Raw genomic sequence first — 20,369 nt, forward strand, 5'->3', positions numbered from 1 at the left:
AACTTAACTTACTGAGAAGCCCTCTCCTTGTATAGGAAAGGAATTAGATTCTTTCTGTTGTAACTGCATACTGAATGGAAAATATACAATGTATGTCTGAGTTTTCTCTCTCTGTAGATATATATATATATGTATATATTTTATATTATATATGTATGATAGATACATGTGCATATATAATTTTATACATTAAAATATTCATGATAAAATTCAAATTGTTTTTCTACTTAAGTTTTGTTTAAAAGATTTTGTTCTAAATTACATTAAGCTTTGTCTCAGAAAGAGAGATTTGGATAAGGTCTAAGGTAAGCGAGTTATAATACTAAAGTCACTTCTGCTAGAAAGTTTTGAAATGAGGAAGGAGTAAAAAAAAAAAAAAAAGGAAAAAAGTAACATAAATTTGGTCACAAAAGATTTAAGTTTTCAGTGCAGAGCCTCTTTGGATTAGCAGAAAGATGTGGAAACAGAAATGATGGTTCTTACCCAGTGTCATTTATATAAAGTAAAACCTAAACTGTAACTCAGCTCTCAGGTCTAGAGATAAGACAAACTTTAAAGAAAGGTTTATCATATTTTTAAAGAACAGTAAGTGATTATCATAAAATGAAGATCGCCAGCAAAGCATGAGAGTGTATGCTAATGGTAGAAAAATATCAAAAAAAGGAAATGGAAAAAGGAGAGATTCCTGAGTGCTGAAACCACAAATTGTAAAATTAAGAACAGCATAGTATTAGCAAAAAGAAGCAAAATGGAGAGGAGTCTCATAGTGCATGAAACAGGTCAAGTACTTGTAACGGAGTAGGTTATTTCCAGTAGGACTTCAGTTCATCTAAGTTAAATTTAAAAAGGGAAAAAAGTATTTCTATTTGGCTTATTTTTTAACTTATATTCCAATGTGAATGAATAATACCCAGTGCTGGGGTTCATGCAGACACAATAATACTAATACTATTAATAAAAAACATTAAATCAATAAATATGATTAAAGAAATGAAGAATGAACTGAAATTGATGTTAGGCACAAGACCAAGTACACACTAAGGTAGTGACACTGCTATAGAAATTTAAAAGATCTTGATACCCAGCAATATACGGCTAAAGCACACAAGTTAATCACATATCCAAAGCAGTAGATATTAGCAAGGCTATTCCATCTTACTAAAATCCCACAAGTGATCAGTGGAGATTCATGGCAGCCACACACATTTCCTATAAAAGGACAGAACTAAAAGGGAGTTCAGACCCTCAAAACATCGAATCAGTTTTGGCAGCAAGAAAAGGGTCAAGGTATACTTCAACATCATGGCTCTTGATACAAAGATACATGATCTCTTACATCAATGACCTTCTCCTGTTTACTATTACATTACAGAATACTTTCCATAATTGTCTTAAAATACAAGAGTAGCCAGCAGGGAGGGTGGGTGGAAGTGGATTACATTAGATTCTCAGATATTTGATTAAGTATTCAAATCCCAATAAAGATCTGTAAGGATACACTTCTAAATGCCTGTTTCTTAATAATTTTACTCATATATCACCAGGGTTACAGGCATATCAAATACATACCACTGCTTCCACATTAAGGAACATCACAAACACTTGAAATTTAGTAGGCAAAACCAAAAACTTAGTGTTCAAACCACCTCTCTTCTTCAATTCTTCCTGCTTTCTTACCTTGAGAGGTGGTACTCTCCGCACCTGGAACCTGTCCCCTCTACTGAGAAAGGGCTGTGGGGAGACTTGAAATGGCTGCTGGTGCTGGCGATGCTCAGTGACACGCGGCCTTTTCTCCCAGCTTGTCAGGGCCTCTTCTTGGGTGAGCGAAGATTTCCTCTTGAGGCTTTCTGGGCTGTGATCAGTCAGAGTTGATGGAGGCTCTTTCATAGTTGTCTCCTGTGGACCTGCTTCTACTGTGGGCTTCATTACTGTTGTTTCTACCCCAGGACTCTTGGGTTTGCTCAGAGATGTAACTAAAGCTTCCTGGCTTTCATTTTTAATATAATTTGAAGGTGTAGTGACATGATTCTCTTTCTCAGATTCCTGTTCAGCGGAGGCAACTGGCTTTTGCTCCACAAGAGCCTCATCCTTCGGGCACTTGATGGGAGGAACGCTGCTAAGCTCATTTGTATTGGTAGCTGGGGAAAGAAGGGGCTCTGTGGAGTGTGGCTGCGTCTTATCTTGGCTTTCATGCTCTTCTTTTCTGACTGGTGATGGCATCTGCAGTACTTCTTTAGATTCTAACTGGGGGATTACTGGGACTACATTGACAGGTGAGGCCTCTGAAGGGAGCATAGATTTTGGTTGCTCAGCTGGGGTTTTCTTTACTTTGGGATCATTGGGTGAAGCTGTCAATTTCTTTGAATCTTCAAGACTCAGGCCAGAACTAAAAGGTGGAAGAAAAAAATACTGTAGTTGAGAAATCGCCTATGTTATTGAACATATTCTGAGATAATGTATATGGCAATATCTGGAAGAACCTGTGATACTTAGTAGGTAGTCTCTATATATTATCATCACTATTATTAATATTAGTGAAAGGTCTGGAGCTTGAGCACCTAGATTCAAATCCTGGCTCTAATACCTACTATCCATGTGATATTAAGTAAGTGAGCAGCCCCTCTGTCTCAGTTTCTTTAACAGTGTTGTTGTTCAGTTGCTAAGTCATGGTTGACTCTTGGCGACCCCATGGACTGCAGCATGTCAGGCTTCCCTGTCCTTCACTATCTCCCAGAGTTTGCTCAAATTCATGTTCATTGAATCAGTCATGCTATCCAACCATCTCATTTCTTTAATAGTACATTGAGGTTAATCACTTCACAGTGTTGCTAGGATGAGTAACTAATGCATGTAAAGTACTTAGAACAGTGTACCTAGGACATAATAAAATCTCAATGTAATGTTAATTATTATTATTACTTTTGCTTACAAAGGAGCTACATTGTTTAGAGGCATGCACCACAGACTGTCCACAGAGAAGTGAAAGAAGCCAAAGACCCATGTCCCCGAGGATTGTGGGTTTGGACTGTGATCAGCTTGGACAGCAAGGAGATCAAACCAGTCCATCCTAAAGGAAATCAGTCCTGAATATTCCTGGAAGGACTGATGCTGAAGCTGAAGCTCCAATACTTTGGCCACCTAATGCGAAGAACTGACTCACTGGTAAAGCCCCTGACACTGGGAAAGATTGAAGGCAGGAGAAGGGGACAACAGAGGATGAGATGGTTGGATGGCATCACCGACTCAATGGACATGAGTTTGAGTAAGCTCCAGGAGTTGGTGATGGACAGGGAAGCCTGGTGTGCTGCAGTCCATGGGGCTGCAGACAGTCAGACACGACTGAGTGAATGAACTTAACAGCTTTGTTCTGAAGTACCCATAGAAAGGCTGGCCCAAGAAATCTAAGGAAACCAGAGGAGACAGTAGGAGAGTTGACTAATCTCCAGAGGTTGAAAATGAAAACTGAATTTTTGGAAAGCCTGTTTAAATTTCACTTGGAATAGCTCTAAAATTCTGAGATTAAGTGCCTCTGAGCTATCCAGGGAATGAAGGCCAAGTAGGACTTCCTGGCTAACAGCTAGACTACCTGGAGGGTTCACTACAGATTTCCCCTAATGTCTTAGAATATTGTACAAGTAAAAATAAGACAGTCCTCTTTGGTAACTTCAAATAATCAGTCCTGTACCCCTGAGATGGAATGGCTAAGGACAAATTTGTACAGTAATCAAATGTAGTCCTTCCCATAAAGCTGGCAGAAAGTAACAGCTAAAAAGAATGTAACAGATCCAAGAATGGCCATAACGCTTTATCTACCTAGTAAGGAGGGAATGAATAATATTTACAGAATAACTGCCACCTGTGATCATGGTCTAAATGTATTCACTTTGATTTCCATAGAACAACTCAAAGTTCACATCAAGAAGGTAGAAAAATCAGCGTACTGGGCTCTTCACTTCATTAAGAATCACTTCTGAAACGACCACAAAGGGGATAAGGACATGGAGATAAGGAAAAGAGGCATTTGTTCTCAAGCTATGGTTATGGAGTAAAGGTTGCCATTAGGTACACATAAGGAAGGAAGAGAAACTGACAGACAATTAAGACTCTGGGTATTCAATTCTATTTCAAACAATACAGCTCCATTGTCATCTATTTAGTGTCCCCATTAAGTTTTTTTTTCTGGGGGTGGGGGCACACTTTGTGGCTTGTGGGATCTTAGTTCCCCAACCAGGGCTTGAACCTGTGCCATCGCAGTTAAAGTGCTGAGTGCTAACCACTGGACTGTTAGGGAATTCCTCCCATTAAGATTCTATTAGGGAAAAAACCGACTCAGACTACAGTGCCTTGAGAAAAGGGTCTGTATCTTGATTTAGCTATGTGTATCTCCCAGAGTTTCTTTTAGAGAAGAAAGGCTGTTTAATTACATGTTGAATATTATGGTATGTATTATAGGGTTCCTTAGTGATTCTGGATAAGTTATCCTATTGTGGGATAACTACCTACAGTAAAAAAAAAAAAAAGTATACAACTTCTGTATTCTTATTTATTAAAAAGTTACTGGAAAAAAAGCCAATCTATCCAAAGAAATGACTCTAATTCAAGAAAATAAAATCTTTTCTTTTTTTTACGGAACCATACCATCTATAATGGCAAGGTGTTAAGAGTCCAAGATTATGAGAAATCCAATTCTGTGTACCTAAGAATTATAAGAAAAAAATTTTCTTGGTAAAAAGAATTGAAGAAAATTGCATACTAGATTTTCTGGGAAGGTAGTAAGATAAGCAACACATCACATACGTATAGGAATTAACATTTGGTTTACAAAATCTGTCTTGATATTACCTCTGACCATAGTAGCTTTCAAAGAATTGTTCTTTCCACGGCTCTACTTTTTTCTCCTTCTCAATCTCTTGTCGAATTCTCACCTGCATCTCCGGTGTAAACTCACCTATAACGTACCAAAAAAAGAGATGTTCAATAGGAATATGTTATTTGCAGCTTTCCACTACTGGTAAATCATGATAGAGTCATGAAGGAGTAACACTATCATGTGAAAGTAACAGAAATTTCCCCAAATTCCTCACTGTAAGGGAGAACTACCTAAGTGCCATAAGTTGAAACATACAAACTTACATACCACTCCATGTAGTTTCCAGTACTCAGCTAAGTTTAAGTGGGCTTTTTCTCTGGGCTTTCCTTGTATCACTACCTTCCAGCTCCAAATATTCCCTATAGATTTTTTATAAACTTTCTTTTCCACTGGAAAAAATAGTCATATGCTTTCAGTAAATAATGACACTGAACATTTTATTATTTAAGTTTTATTTAATGTGGGAGACCTGGGTTTGATCCCTGGGTTGGGAAGATCCCCTCGAGAAGGGAAAGGCTACCCACTCCAGTATTCTGGCCTGGAGAATTCCATGGACTGTGTAGTCCATGGGTCGCAGAGAGTCGGACACGACTGAGTGACTTTCGCTTTCACTTTCTCTGAAACAACTTGTATTTTAGGCCTTTCAGCTTTAACAGCATAATGAACAGCTATGGCCCTGCTTAAAGACATTTTGAGGTTCCAGTGAAAAGGTAGGGAGCTATTTTTGGAGTTGTCAGTTTTCTAATTGTTCCAGAAACTGTATGAGTCTAGTGCCCTAGCAACAAGACACTCAATATGCCAAAGACTTGGCTGCTCTGAATATGCCATTTATTTTCGTATACTACCAACCACACCTCAATTCTTCCCACTCCATCAGTAAAGAACAACAAATGTGCTTGGTAGGCCATCTTAAAACCTGTGCCCGAGACAGGCTGTTTCCCGTTAATTCTCTAATACCCAGGACATCAAAGAATAAGTGGAAAGAGTAGATTTGAAGTACAAGACCTCTTAGGTCTTAGAAGTATAAGAAGAGGGGAAGGAAAAGTGTTAGAGGATACCTAATACTTATCACAGTCTTGGGCATATGAGTGGCAGAAGAGGGATTTAGCCATCAGAATCCACCCAGAACTTCTGCTTTCTGGTTGTGTCTACTGGGCTTAACAGAAAGAGGGATAAATAGTACTAACTCTGTTCACATGTATACAGTGTTCAAAGTTTTTGCTGCTCATAAAATATGATAGCATGTATAGGTATAGCAGTGATTGCTCATATTAAAAAAAAAGGAACATAGTAATAGAGATAGCACTGTTGATAATATCTACTTTAAAAAGCTGGGGAGTAGGGAACATAAATCTAAATTATTCTTAAAAAAAAAAAGTACTGGTAACAGATATGTTTTAAAGTGCTCAAGTGATTTTGACTCTTCCAGAAAAATGGGGTCTCTGCTCATGGAAATCTTTAAGAGAAAGGTCAAAAGTTATCAGTAAGTGATCCCTTCTACACAGTTGTAGTGATCCCTTCTATAACAACTATAATGAAAAACACAGATATTAATTAGCTGGTCAATTAGCTCCATCAGTGATCTGACAAAAAGTGAGCAATGAACAGCATTCCCAGTGCTCCCCTTATAACTGTATTTATTTTAAAGCTTCTCACACTTGTTTTCACAAGCTATTCCTTGGCACAACCTCCCATAATTTTCAAGTGTTACTTTGTATTCTATGTGTACTGACACAGTGACAAACACAGTATTTGAAATAAAAATAATACAGTCACATACTACAAAACTACAGTCATCAAAACAGTATGGCACTGGCACAAAAACAGAAACACAGATCAACAGAACAGGATAGAAAACCCAGAAATAAGCCCATGCTGTGCTATGCTTAGTTGCTCAGTCATGTCTGACTCTTGCGACCCCATAGACTGTAGCCTGCCAGGCTCCTGTGTCCATGGGATTCTCCAGGCAAGAATACTGGAGTGGGTTGCCATTTCTTTTCCAAAGCTCATGCACTTATGGTCAATTAATCTATGACAAAGAAATTAAGATTCCACAATGTTGGAAAGACAGTCTCTTCAACAAATGGTGCTGGGAAAATTTGACAGTTACATGTTATATGTTGAATCCAAAAAGAAATGATATAAATGAACTTATAAAACAGAAACAGATTCACAAACTTTGAGAACCAGCTTATGATTGCCGGCAGGGAAGGGATAGTTAAGGACTTTGGGAAGGTCATGTACACACTGCTATGTTTAAAATGGATAACCAACAAGGACCTATTGTATAGCACATGGAACGCAATGTTATGTGGCAGCATGTTTGAGAGGGGAGTTTGGGGGAGAATGAATACATATATATATACACGGCTGAGTCCCTTCACTGTTCAGCTGAAACTAACATAACATTGTTTATCAGCTATACCCCCAAACCAAAAAAAAATTTTAAAAAAAGTCAGTGGCTTTAATAATGGGTGAACATTAGAATCACTTGGGGAAAAAATCAAACACAAAAACCCCCACTGAAGCTCAGGCAAAACAAAAATCATTGAGAGTGAGGCCGGGATGTCAATATAAAAAAAATACCACAAGTGAGTATAAATGAGCAGTCAGGGTTAAGAACTGCTAATAGTGACTGATAATTACATGCTATGCAAACACAGTCAATTACTCTTTTTATGCTTTATAATTTACTCTCTGTAAAACTGTTACATCAGAATTAGAAACAGAGCAAACCAGTAACCACAGTTAGGAATTCTTGGTCATAATCTGTATTTATTAAAGCACTCTAGCTGCCACTGAACTGTACACCTCAAATGGGTGAATTTTATAGTACGTGAAACATTTCTCAATAAAGCAGATTTTTTAAAAGTTCTTAGCAATTCTTTTTACTGTTAGTTTCACTGATATGGGGCAGTGAGAAAGAAGTTATCTCACTGTTTACCAAACCATGATTCATAACACCATGAAATAACTCCTTCTATATTCTGCTTATTAAAATTTCAACTGCCAGGCATGAAGCTAGAAATAATGAAACAGAATCTTTAGAAATAGGGCCTAAAAATCTGTATATTTTCAGTTTTCCAGGTAACTCTAAACCCTTGAAGAAAGATCTTGCTGAACTCCATCTGGAGCCAAACTTGGTTACATGCTCTAGATAAAAGTCTAGCAATGTATTTCACGTAGAATAGCTAGTTCTTCCCTATGAAATGTTCTGTCTTTTGCCTTCCAAAACTGGGCAAATATCCATTGAGGCTCAGAGCTACCAATATGCCCTCCCCATGCATACACATTCTACGAGACACATAAAGTTAACACTTACCTTCTGAAAGTCTTTCCTTCCAGCCTTGGGCTGCTGAAGTGAAGAACTCATTATTAAGGGCTGAGCCATTTAACTTCATCAGACCATCTGGACCAACCTGGGTCAAAGAATAAGCCACAGAAAGCTCAGGAAGAAAACCAAATGTTAATATGTGGAATCTGATGTTCCTGTCTTTTTTAGAAAAGAATGTGTGTACATTAAATTTTACAGACAAAAGACTAAATCATACCATACTGATTATGGATACTTCTATTTTATAACATAATACTATTTTTTTTCTAAAAAATTTATTTCCTGTTTCTCTCTTTCTTCCTTCCTCTCCTTTCAATTCTATTCCCTACTGATTAATTATACTTAAAGAATCTTCTGCAAATAAATACACATATAAGAGGATTTTTCTAAAAGGTTCATTATTTGTTTTCCAAAACTGTGACAAATTACACACACTCACATAATACAATGTCAAAGTCTCTCAAGTCAACTGGCATAGTTTTAGCTCCACTATAATAGCTGCAGATTATTTCATTGTATGAATGTCCCTCAATTCATGTACCAATTTCCTAACCATAAACATAAACTTTGTTTCCAGTGTTTTTTTCCATAATCAACAAAGCTGCAATAAGCATTCCAATAAAGATGAATATACTAGTTCTTTTTATCTATGGGACAGGTTTTGAAAGCAAAGAAATATCTGTGTGTATGTATAACTAAAGACTGTTAGATATTTTCTAAAAAGGCTAAAACAATTCACATTTCTACTAGAAATATATAAGCATACTCCTTATCTTGTGAACAAGAGATATTAACACGCTATTTAACTTCTACCTATTAATGAGTTTGAAATGATAAAAATTTCCTTTATCCTGACTACTAGTTTTGTCTATCTTTCTGGTTGTTTATTGACTACTTAGATTTGCCATTTAGTGAAATGCCAATTCCTATCATTTGCTCATTATTTAATAAGGCTCCTTATCTTTATCTTGTGACAATCTTTTGCATGTTATACACAGTAAAACAGCCACATAATCTGAAGGTGTTTCCTTCCATTTATTTGTCAACTGACTTGATTTGTGATGTCATGCCAAAAGGTTTTAAGAGTCTTCTTTACATTTGCGATTTTGTTAACCGCCATTCTCTCAAAGGTAACATCTAGATTCCTACCAGAATCCCTATGCAGATTCTTCATTAATAAAATGATTTTAAAATTTATATGGAAAACTGAGAGGGGAACTGCCTTTCTAATTAATAAACATACCACACAAAGTCACTGCAATCAAACACTTATTACTAGCATTAGAGTGAACAAAGAAATGAGTCAAAGAGGAGAGTGCCTATAAATACATACTGCATGTAAATTAGTAGAATATATAACAAAGATGGTAATTCAAACTGAGAGGAAAAGGATGGTTATATAAACATGTAGTCCTGGAACAGCTGGCCATCAAGTCAGTAGAAAATAAGCTGAACCACAATTTCAGAGCAATATAAAAAATATTCTTGATGGATTAATAAGACTAATTTTAAGTTTAAAGATACAAAGTTTTGAAGAAAATTTAGGTAACTATTGGGACATCCTGGGGATTAAGGAATTCAACTCACTTTACTTTCTAAATCTATCTGGACCAGGATGATATTCCTCTGGCTCCAGAGCAGAAACTTTTTCTGTTAGAGGACAGATAGGTCATATGGCCTACAAATAGGTCATATGGCCTCTGCTGCAACAGCTCAACTCTGTTGTAGCTATAGATAATATGCAGAAACTAACTGAAGTGGCTGAATACCAATAAAACTTTATTTAGAAAAACAGGCAGTGGGCTGAAATTGGCCTGCATGATAAAAAGCTTGCTGATTGCTGCTTTGTATTCTATAGATTTGGCAGAGGAGTAACTGACTTCCCTATGAGAACAGGTCACTCAACATCTCCTTGAATATTCCAGTGTTGAGCAAGTTACTCCAGAACAATTCAGTCTATTCTACAGTTTAATAGCTCTTTTTTTTAAAAGGTTATTTTTAACTCCAAATTTGTTTCCTGGAGAAACAAAGTTTACTATTCCATAGACAGATCTTCAAATGTATCTGGAGAGGTGTTTTAATCCATACTCCTTTCTTATTCTTTCCTCTGGTCTAAATAATGCTTTTCCTACTATTCACTGTTGGGCACTCCATACACTGAAATATGGTTTCCAATGTTTCATGCTAATAATAACCAGAATTTTGGATAAACTCCAAATTTCATCTGACAATGAAGCAGAATCACTAATACACTCACTAATAATTTCATTAACAAATTCCATACTGCCTATTCTCAGAGTACCATGCCCTCCCACAACATTAACTTAAACGACAGTCAAGTAGCCTCCTATTAAGAATACACAACAGGACTGCACTCAACAGAAAGCTGGTAAGTTCTAAGGTGACTTTTAATTCCAAAACTGAACATAGCAAGACCCCCTCTAACAGAAGACAAGGACCATTAGTCAAAAGACAGTTTGAAGGAAGCCACAATTAAGTTCTACAGACAGACCCTCTATTAGGTCTTGTGTTATTAGCCCCAACCTACAAACTTGAGTCTTTAAAAATGATGAGAGCACTACCAGGCAAGAAGAGAAGTTCTTTAAAAACTCGCCCAAAACTTCAGTCTCCCTACTTGTTCTAACCAAGAACTTGGGATCCCAAAAGCTGTAATTTCTCCAAGGAATGTTAAGGTAGGGAGAGCAATAGCTGGGAAGGATCCAATTTACTTCTTTGTCCCTACTGCTGGTAGTACACTGACTTATCTGACTCCCCAGAAATGGAATCTGACCTTTCACACGTGCTAATTCATAGCAATATAAAAACCAGTCTCAATATAGTCTAGTAGAAAGACAATTGTCCAAGTGAGAAAGATTTAGTTTTGACTTTATAGTCAAATAGCTATAATGATCTGTATAGCTTACTTACTCTCCATTAATCTCTTACTACAAACTAGAGGACATATTTAGTTCTCTTACTATAGTACAGGTAAAACAAATCTCTCTCATCCTGTTTTTAAACGATTAGAAAAAAGTGGAATGCCTAACAGATTGCTTACAACATAGTACATATTTGGAAATAAAATTAATCTTTTAAAGAAACCAGAGAATTGAAAAAACCTTACAAAATTATAATGAACCTTTTGCAGAGGAGGAAACAGAAGATCAAAAGGGAGAACGACTTGCTAGTCACTCCTTCCTGGATGAAAGCCTAGGTCTTGGACCTATGCCTTGGTCCCTGCCAAGATTCTTCCAAATCTTTAGTATTTCTGCGAGGTACCATTTAGCTTTATTAAGGAGTAAAACCTATATTGGCTTTTGTTGTTGTTCAGTCACTAAGTCGCGTCCAACTCTTTGTGAACCCATGGACTGCAGCACACCAAGCTTCCCTGTCCCTCACTATCTCCTGCAGTTTGCCCAAGTTCATGTCCATTGAATCATTGATTCTATGCAAACACCTCATCCTCTGCCACCCTCTTCTCCTTTTGCCTTCAACCTTTCCCAGCATCAGGGTCTTTTTCAGTGAGTCAGTTCTTCGCATTAGTAGGCCGAAGTACTGGAGCTTCGGCTTCAGCATCAATCCTTCCAATGAATATTCAGGGTTGATTTCCTTTAGGATATCTAGTTTGATCTCCCTGCTGTCCAAGGGCCTCTCAAAGAGTCTTCGCCAGCACCACAGTTCGAAAGTATCAATTCTTTGCTGGTCAGCCTTCTTTAGGGTCCAACTCTCAATCACATCCGTACGTGACTACTGGAAAAACCACAGCTCTGACTAGACGGACCTTTGTCGGCAAAGTGATGTCTTTGCTTTTCAATATGCTGTCTAGGTTTGTCATAGCTTTCCTTTCAAGAAGCAAATGTCTTCTAATTTCATGGCTGCAGTCACCATCCGCAGTAATTCTGAAGCCCAAGAAGAGAATATCTGCCATTGCTTCCATTTTTTTGCCTTCTATTTGCCATGAAGTGATGAGACCAGATGCCATGATCTTAAGTTTGTTTAATGCTGAGTTTTAGGGCAGCTTTTTCAATCTCCCCTTTCACCCTCATCAAGAGGCTCTTTAGTTCCTCTTCGCTTTCTGCCATTAGTGGTATTATGTGCATATGAGGTTGTTGGTATTTCTCCTGGCAATCCTGATTCCAGCTTGTAACTCATCCAACCCGGCATTTCTCATGATTTACTCTGCATATAAATTAAATGAACAGGGACACAATATACAGTCTTGTTGTACTCTATTCTCAATTTGGAACCAGTCTGTTGTTCCATGTTGAGGTTCTAACTGTGCTTCTTGACCCACATACAGGTTTCTCAGGAGACAGGTAAGATAGTCTGGTATTCCCATCTCTTTAAGAATTTTCCAGTCTGTTGTGATCCACACAGTCAAAGGTGTTCACATAGACAATGAAACAGAAGTATATGTTTTTCTGGAATTCCTTTGCTTTCTCTATGATCCAACGATCATAGAGATCATAACTTTACTGGTGAGCTGCACAGAAGTAGATTCCAGATGATGATCTCTTTTAGCTGGCAATCAATAAATTTGCTGGCACAATTTTTTTTTTTTTTAGGCTATGCAATTTCTTTAAGTACCAATCCCCCAATCTCCTTTGTACATCTGGAAATTCTTGATCCAACTACTGCTAAAGCCTAGCTTGAAGGATTTTGAGCATAGCCTTACTAGCATGGGAAGTGAGCACAAATGTCTGGTAGTTGGAACATTCTTTAGCACTGCCCTTCTTTGGAATTGTGGTGGAAAACTGACCTTTTCCAGTCCTATGGCCACTGCTGGGTTTTTCAAATTTGCTGACATCATAAGTTTAATATTATTAAAGCAAAAGGTGTTTTAAAGTAGTTTAACAAAAAATGAAAATAACATTCTTAATCTCATCAAAAGATTCATTGAAAACACCCCATGTAATGTCTTAAGACAATTCTTCCTTCTGAATTATACTCTGTGGATGTCTACATCCTAATATGATAGCTAGACAAATTTTATTTCAAATCCTGACATTTCTGATATGAGGGTTCTTTTTCTTTATAAGCCTTACAGGGCCAACCAATTAAGAACACTTACAAAAAATATTATTTTGCTTATTAATACCTTTGATACCACTTCTTTACCACTTCTTTACATGTACACACAGAAACTATTTTAAAAATCTTAAGGAGTTCTAAAGGTGATGACTGAAGGAAGCCCCAGAAGGGTTAGAAAATTGCTGATATGCTTGAAAGAACGCACCTGTCGATCCACCTCTGGAAGTAGCAAAAGCAGTCGCTGTTGGCAGTCTCCAGGAAGGACTGAAAAGGTGTGTTTGTTGATTAGTGCTCGTAGGTTTGTATTAACCAGAATGGAGTCTGGCGTCTCAACATCAATCTCAGCACATTTAGTCCTCTTCATTTGCCCTATAAAAACACGGAGAAGAATCACCTGGGCCTTCTTCACATTCCGGTTTTTTTCTAAACTATACCTTGCTCTGCAGTGCAAAAAAGCCATAGCTGTCATTACTTTAAAAATCACACTATGAAGAAGGTAACACTTAAGGTTCTTATAAATAAACAAAGCAAGTTTTGTTCATTCATAAAGGATAAAAAAATATGTTATCTCTCCTGCAAAACCGGAATAAAGTCTGTAAAAGTGAATCTTTTGCCATACTAAAAAATGCATTTTATGTTTGAGATTTGATCATTTCCCCAATGAGACTGAGGAAGTTTATAATAAATTTAACACTTACATAGAATGGCTAAAAAATGGAAAACTCAAATATCTCTATAAATTACACCGAGCTCTTTTTCTCTTCCTATAATTATTTTCATCAATTTTCTCTGCATTAGCTAAAAATGTTATGATCGAACAGCTTAGCAGTTACAGGAAGTCTGTTCACAATAGCAAAGTTTCAGTCTTTCTAGACACTGATGGAGTTGAGAACACAGTTTAAAACATAAATGGAATCTGTGGCTTTCAATTCTACAGAATTTTCTCACATTATTTTTCTTGTATTCTTGCATTATTACCCCTTTTTCAATTTCTGGCCTTTCTTTCTGACATTTCCACTATTTAAGACACTGGACAGGCTAGCCTCATGTTCCTACCTTATCTTCTCTCTCTTTTTCAATCTCTCCTTTGACCTATGTACTAGGAAATTTTTCCACCTCTAACTTTTAATACTTCTAGAATTTTTTATCTCTGCTCCCATAGTATCTAATACCCTGGAACTCTTTATTTTCTGATTTTTAAAACAGTATTATTCTGTTCTTTCATGGATGTGATATCATCTTTTATGTCTTTGTGTGAATACCATAGCTTTTAAAGTTATTTAACATTTTCTCCTTCTTGATTTTTCTCTACTTTTGTGAGTCTATATTTCAGACTCTCTCATGATGGAGGTTTTCTTCAAAGTTGATCCCTAGTAATCACAAGCAAGAACAGGTCCTAGAAGACTGACTGAAAATTCTGGTGCCAAGGTGTGTCTTGTAGACTGGTGAGCTGCACAGAAGTAGATAGCTCTTTTAGCTGGTAATCAATAAATCTGCTGGCGCAGTTTTTTGTTTTTTGGGGCTATTCAATTTCCTTAAGTACCAATCCCCCAATCTCCTGCTGAAGCTTAGGTGGGGAGGAGGAACAAAGTAACGGAGATAGAAACATGCCCCACTACTAACATTCTGGACACCAAGCAAGCAGGAGGATCACTATTCAGTATTTGTGTTTTACTTCATTTCCCTGATTCCAGTACACTGACTCCTTATCTGTCCTCATTTATGTGTGGTATCTCTAAATTTAAAGTCTATAAGGTTTAATTTCACCTCAAAATAAACCTCTTGTCTCCTGCTAGGCTAAGGCATCAAACTGCTTCTTAGTAACTTTTAAAGAAGGTTCTTCTTTTCAACCCTATGCTTCATCTTCTCTAAGACACAGTATCTCCAATTCTTAAACCCTTCTGTAGTTCTACAGGCTCAGCTGGCTTGCTTCCTACTGGCACCTGCTCCTCAGCTCTGTGAAAAACTCTATCCAGTTTTTATCTTTCAAAATTTGGTGATATTGCCTGTCCATCTGTTATCTTCTCGTTTCCTTTACTCTTAAGGGTTTAATCTTTTGTTTTTCCATATTCTTGCTTTAGTGGGACTTGGAGGGAGCCAGAAAAGTGGTTTGCCATGTTCAACTACAAGCCCTTCTATGTATACAGAGATAAAATATAAATAATGCTGGATAAAGAAACCCCTTGTCAGAAAGAGAAATAAACCACAAAAAGGCTGATAACAGATCTTATTCTGAAATGAAGTTTGATACGCAGGAAAGGAAGAACATGAAAATAGTCAAGAGTTCAAAGGTGAACAGGAAGCAGCAATTAAGCCTGGCAGGTAACAAATTTCAAACACAAAGTTGACAATATAAGGTCTGAGAACTGAGTCCTTAGTAAAGTAACTTACTTGTGTGGAGCCTGTCAGATCTCTGGAATGACTTCTTTCCCAGGCCCAGCAAATGATTTTCCACTTTAACCGAAGAAGAAGAAAAGCTAGAGTTTGAGTTCTGAGGGCTGTTTGACTGTCCGTCAGATTGCTTTCCTTCCCATATTGCTAGGGGAAAAAATATATAACCCTGAAGTTATAGATAGAAACTAATCAATCAAAAGAACAATTAAATCATACAATGTTAACCAAAAGGTTATCAAGGAAATCAAACCAGTCAATCCTAAAGGAAATCAATCCTAAATATTTATTAGAAGGACTTATGCTGAAGCTAAAGCTCCAATACTTTGGCCAGCTGATGCGAAGAACCAACTCATTAGAAAAGACCCTGATGCTGGGAAAGATTGAAGGCAGGAGGAGAAGGGGATGAAAGAGGATGAGATGGCTGGATGGCGTCACTGACTCAATGGACATGAGCTTGAGCAAACTCTAGGAGATGGTGAAGGACAGGGAAGCCTGGCATGCTGCAGTCAATCCATGGGGTTGCAAACAGTCAGATGTGACTGAGCAACTGAACAACAACAAACCAAAAGGAGTTATATTTGAGGCAATGTGACCCTGCAAATGTGTTTTGAGTCTGAGAATTAGGAGTCAAAAGTGAATAAAATCCCTTTCTTCCTCCCAGCACATTATTTGCTTCTAGTGGTAAATTTCCTTCCTAACAAAAATGCAAAGTTCTACAAGACATGGTTTAAATCTGGCAAACCCATAAATAAGCTGGCATTAAACTGAACTGTGTAATAAAAAAGCCTATACCTCGACCAGTTTAAATTCAAAAGAAAATAAGCAACAATAACAAAAAATCCAAAGGCCCATGGATATGTCCAATGGAAACTCAAAGGTATTATGTACTCTTAGGAAAGATTTGTATTTTTAAAGGAGAGAACTTGTGAAGAGTTCAGCTTGAGCAACTTGGAAACATCAGCTTTATAAGATTACTAATTGGAGGCTTCCAAATATTATTGTTAGACATACTGGGAATGAGTCACTGATCTTATTCTAAGATGCAAATTCCAATGATGGACTTTAAAATAACTGTATGATTACTCTGCATAAATTTCCTCATTTATCCTAGAAGGATTCATACTGAGGATTTGCCAGTATAAGGATTATGTAAATAAATACAATAATTTAAAAATAAATAATAGACTATATGAGTTTGGTATACAAAAATACTGGAAAAAGAAACTTTCACTGAAAAGACACTCAGTCTGCTTACCAGGTTTGGCAGGTACAGGGTCACTGGATGCTTTGACAGTCTTCAGAGAGAGATGCTGGTTGGAGGAGATGGACATGCTTGGCCTGCATTGCTGCTGCTGCTGTTTCTTCTGCTGTTGCTGTTTCAGTGCCTAGAAAGAGAAAACTGACTGTAAGCAACAAATCAGTTTTTAGTAATAACAAATAATAAATGACTTCTTTTAAGTGGTGAGGACCATGCTGACTATACGATTTCTGTGAAATCTATCAAAGTAAACAAAAATCTCAAACTAATTACACACACTAATTTAAGGCCTAAATGAGCCTTAAAATTTGGATTTTTTTCCTTTACCAATGTTCTCCTGTATATAAATCTGAGAAACTGTCATTAACATTTTTTAGAACTTAAAAATCACCAATAAGCCATGGATTTCTCAAACTTGTAGTAGTAGAGAATTAGATACTTTCAATCATTCTGAAAACAGAATTCTAAGCCCTGCACCAAGAATAGTTATTTGTATCAACTTTATCTAGAAATATAAATATTTCCCTTATGTATGCTTCAGAGGTGCTACATTTGAACAAAAAGTAGTAAATAACTACTTGAATTTGATCTTGTGTAAGAGCAGTAAGATCTGGCCCAATGATCAAATGAATCTCAGAGATTTATAGCAATGTGGTAAACTGAAGAGAGGGAAGATTAGAAAACACTGGTTCTATTAATAAGAAGTGTGGTTCCTTCTGGTTACTTCAGAATATTTTAATTTCTATAATGTTCTTAGTTTATAGAATATACTAAACTAGAATGAACAGAAAAATAACTAGCTTCTGAGGTTTTAATCATGAAGATACATAAAGGCAACTATTTAATTCAAGAGCTTAAAAAAAAAAAATACAAAGAAACTAAAACTACATTTCAGGAAAAGGCTGAACATCAATGACCTCACTAAAATGTCAGTTTAAGCTTTAACTTTCAAGACCATCATGTAGAAAAGTGTGGAATAACCAACTGCCTACTTGTTTCCGATTCTTTCTTCACAATATGGTTTTCTCCTACTTCACATTCACATGCAGTTCTGGCTATGCCATATAGGCACAGTGGCAACACTTGGTCTCCTTCATCTAAGCTGTCAGTGGAGAAGAGAATACTCAGAGTCTCTGGTATCTGGCTTACCTTTCACCTATAACATTTATAATACTTGAGGCAGACACATAATGTCAGTTTTGTCTGATCATTGATGACAGCTTATCTCTCATTCTTTGCAATCAGAATACAAAATGTTTGTAGGTTTCCTGTGTGGCAGCCACTAGTATTTATTTCTTTCTATTTGCTGTATGTAGGTCATTCTAGGTTAATGCAAAATTTAATAGAGCTACTTGATCTTATCTATTTCTGCTATGATCATATAAATTCAGATATATGATAAAAACAAAGTAACTTACAGCTTCTTTAAGAATTGTATTCAGTTTCCCCCTCCCTCAGTAGTACACAAACCCTGTTCCTAATTCTATTTTAAAATTTAAAAAACAAACAATAAAAAAAAAATTTCACTGTGGTAAAGGATAACTCATACTGAAATAAGTTTTCTCACCTAATAATATGAAAAACATACACAGGAGGCAAAAACCTTACTTTACATATCAACAATCTAATTTACATAATTTCCCATATTGATATTCTTTCAAGAAAATACAGTATCTGACTCCTGAGAGTAAAAGAAAACACAGAGTAGTTTTTATGTCATGAATAAGGTAACAAGTTACAGTCATCAACTAATTTTTACTTATTGAGTTTCTTCTACACTTACATTATATGTGTGTGTTGGTGCATATATACATATTCATGTTTACATTAGAAATAAATTATTGTTCTGGGTATGTATGTCAGATATATGTGTGTGTTTTTAATGAGTGCTGTAATACATCTTGATTTTAACAGTTAAACATTATAGTGTGGTGATGTTTATATGTCTATGCAGAACAATTTCATTACAAAGTAAACTTTTAATCCTATATAATTGTCTACTGTATGGATACACCACTGTTAATGAAGCAATTGATGTATGTACCTCTGCTTGTAAATTTTTCCTATTATAAACTTTAATGAAAACATTTTTCTGTGTATGTATGTATGAATACATGCATTTTTCTAAGATAAGTTTCCAAATATTTAACTGCTTAGTCACAGGGTATGTGCACTTAAAACTTTAATAATTATAAAATTTTTCTCCAAAATAGCTATGATAATTTATATTCTACCAGCAAACTACAAGTAGTCATTTTCCCACATACTTGACAGTGCTTTGTTACAATTAAACTCTATTATATATACCAATCTAAGGATAAAAGTGGTCTGTGTCCTTAATATTAGTCAAATTTATATGTATTGATAATTTGCATTTCAAAAAAATGAAAAGCTAGCTCTTTGAAAAGCCCAATAAAATAGTCAGCAAGTAACACTGAGAAAAGAAGATACATTATAAACAAACAACACTGAGGAACAAAAGAAAAGCACAAAAAATTACTATGTACAACTTTATACCAATATTTGACCAAAAAATCAAGTGAACTAGACCATTTTCTAAGAAAAATAAATTTCTAAAATTGGCTAAAAGAATCAGAAATCAAGAGTAGTACTAAATGAAACTGAAACACTAGGAAAACAGTAAAAGGAAAGATCTGCAAGACTTTCAGGGAAAAAATAATTTCTATTATTTTTTCCAAAAATCTAGAAAAATATAGAGAGCTACAGAACTTAACAGATGCTAAGAACAATCCTGATCTCAAAATTGTACAAGGATGGTACAAGAATATAACAAAATCTAAGCTAAACTCATAAAAAGAAAAAGTCCACTAATATATTAAAAATAATATAACAAACATAATAGGGTTTATTCCAGAGAGTTAACTATAGATTAACATTAGAAAATCTAGCCCTGGAATTCTGCCTACTGGCTGACTTAAAAAGTTACCTGATCATCTTAATAAATGCTGAAAAAAATCAACCTGAAAAAATTCAATACCTACTTGTAACACACACACACACACACACACACACAATACCTACTCGTAACACACACACCCCTCATAGCAAACTGGAAACTAATGAGGAACTTTTAAAATGTGATAAAAAGAGTATCTACGACAAAGCTGTAACACAGAAGTGCATGAATTATTAAAAACAAATTGGGAAACTGCACAAAATTTTTCCTTAAAGGGATTTAATGTCCTTTCAAGAATCTGTCATTGACTGCCAGAATCATGCATTTTTAATGTACAAGAGTATACTTCTGTAAACAGAATAGCATGATTACCTGCTTTAGTGCCTTCTTGCTGTGCTTCTGTGATGAAGAAATGACTTTACCTGCCGGAATGGTAGGAGATGGGCAGCCCGAATGAGGAGAAGATGGCTGTGACAGCCTAGACGATACTAGGGGGAGAAAAATGACAATTCCAAGCTTTGTTATCAGAGATGATATCAAGCACCATTTCTTTCCCAATCATAGA

The 20,369-nt window shown here is 36.2% G+C and overlaps 1 protein-coding gene and 1 long non-coding RNA gene across 5 annotated transcripts in view; one reads left to right on the top strand and one right to left on the bottom strand.

Moving 5' to 3' along the window:
• The window catches only part of ASXL2 (ASXL transcriptional regulator 2), a 108,123-nt gene that overhangs the window by 5,766 nt on the left and 81,988 nt on the right, over nucleotides 1-20,369 (bottom strand). For all 4 annotated transcript variants that reach the window (XM_081592784.1, XM_081592785.1, XM_081592787.1 and 1 more), the window contains 7 exons: nucleotides 20,177-20,292; nucleotides 16,885-17,014; nucleotides 15,627-15,773; nucleotides 13,441-13,604; nucleotides 8,193-8,289; nucleotides 4,843-4,948; nucleotides 1,678-2,386 (listed from right to left, as the gene is read on the bottom strand). In XM_081592784.1, the coding sequence (XP_081448910.1) occupies nucleotides 1,678-2,386; nucleotides 4,843-4,948; nucleotides 8,193-8,289; nucleotides 13,441-13,604; nucleotides 15,627-15,773; nucleotides 16,885-17,014; nucleotides 20,177-20,292 (1,469 nt within the window). The remainder of the gene's footprint in view (nucleotides 1-1,677; nucleotides 2,387-4,842; nucleotides 4,949-8,192; nucleotides 8,290-13,440; nucleotides 13,605-15,626; nucleotides 15,774-16,884; nucleotides 17,015-20,176; nucleotides 20,293-20,369) is intronic.
• LOC145546294 (uncharacterized) lies at nucleotides 1,412-3,456 on the top strand. Its single transcript, XR_014082725.1, has 2 exons — nucleotides 1,412-2,702; nucleotides 3,326-3,456. It is a non-coding gene; the product is annotated as an uncharacterized LOC145546294 (long non-coding RNA).

This window comes from Giraffa tippelskirchi, chromosome 4 (genome assembly GCF_054371585.1).
Source record: "Giraffa tippelskirchi isolate mGirTip1 chromosome 4, T2T-mGirTip1v1.2.pri, whole genome shotgun sequence".
In the NCBI taxonomy this organism is placed as follows: Eukaryota; Metazoa; Chordata; class Mammalia; order Artiodactyla; family Giraffidae; genus Giraffa; species Giraffa tippelskirchi.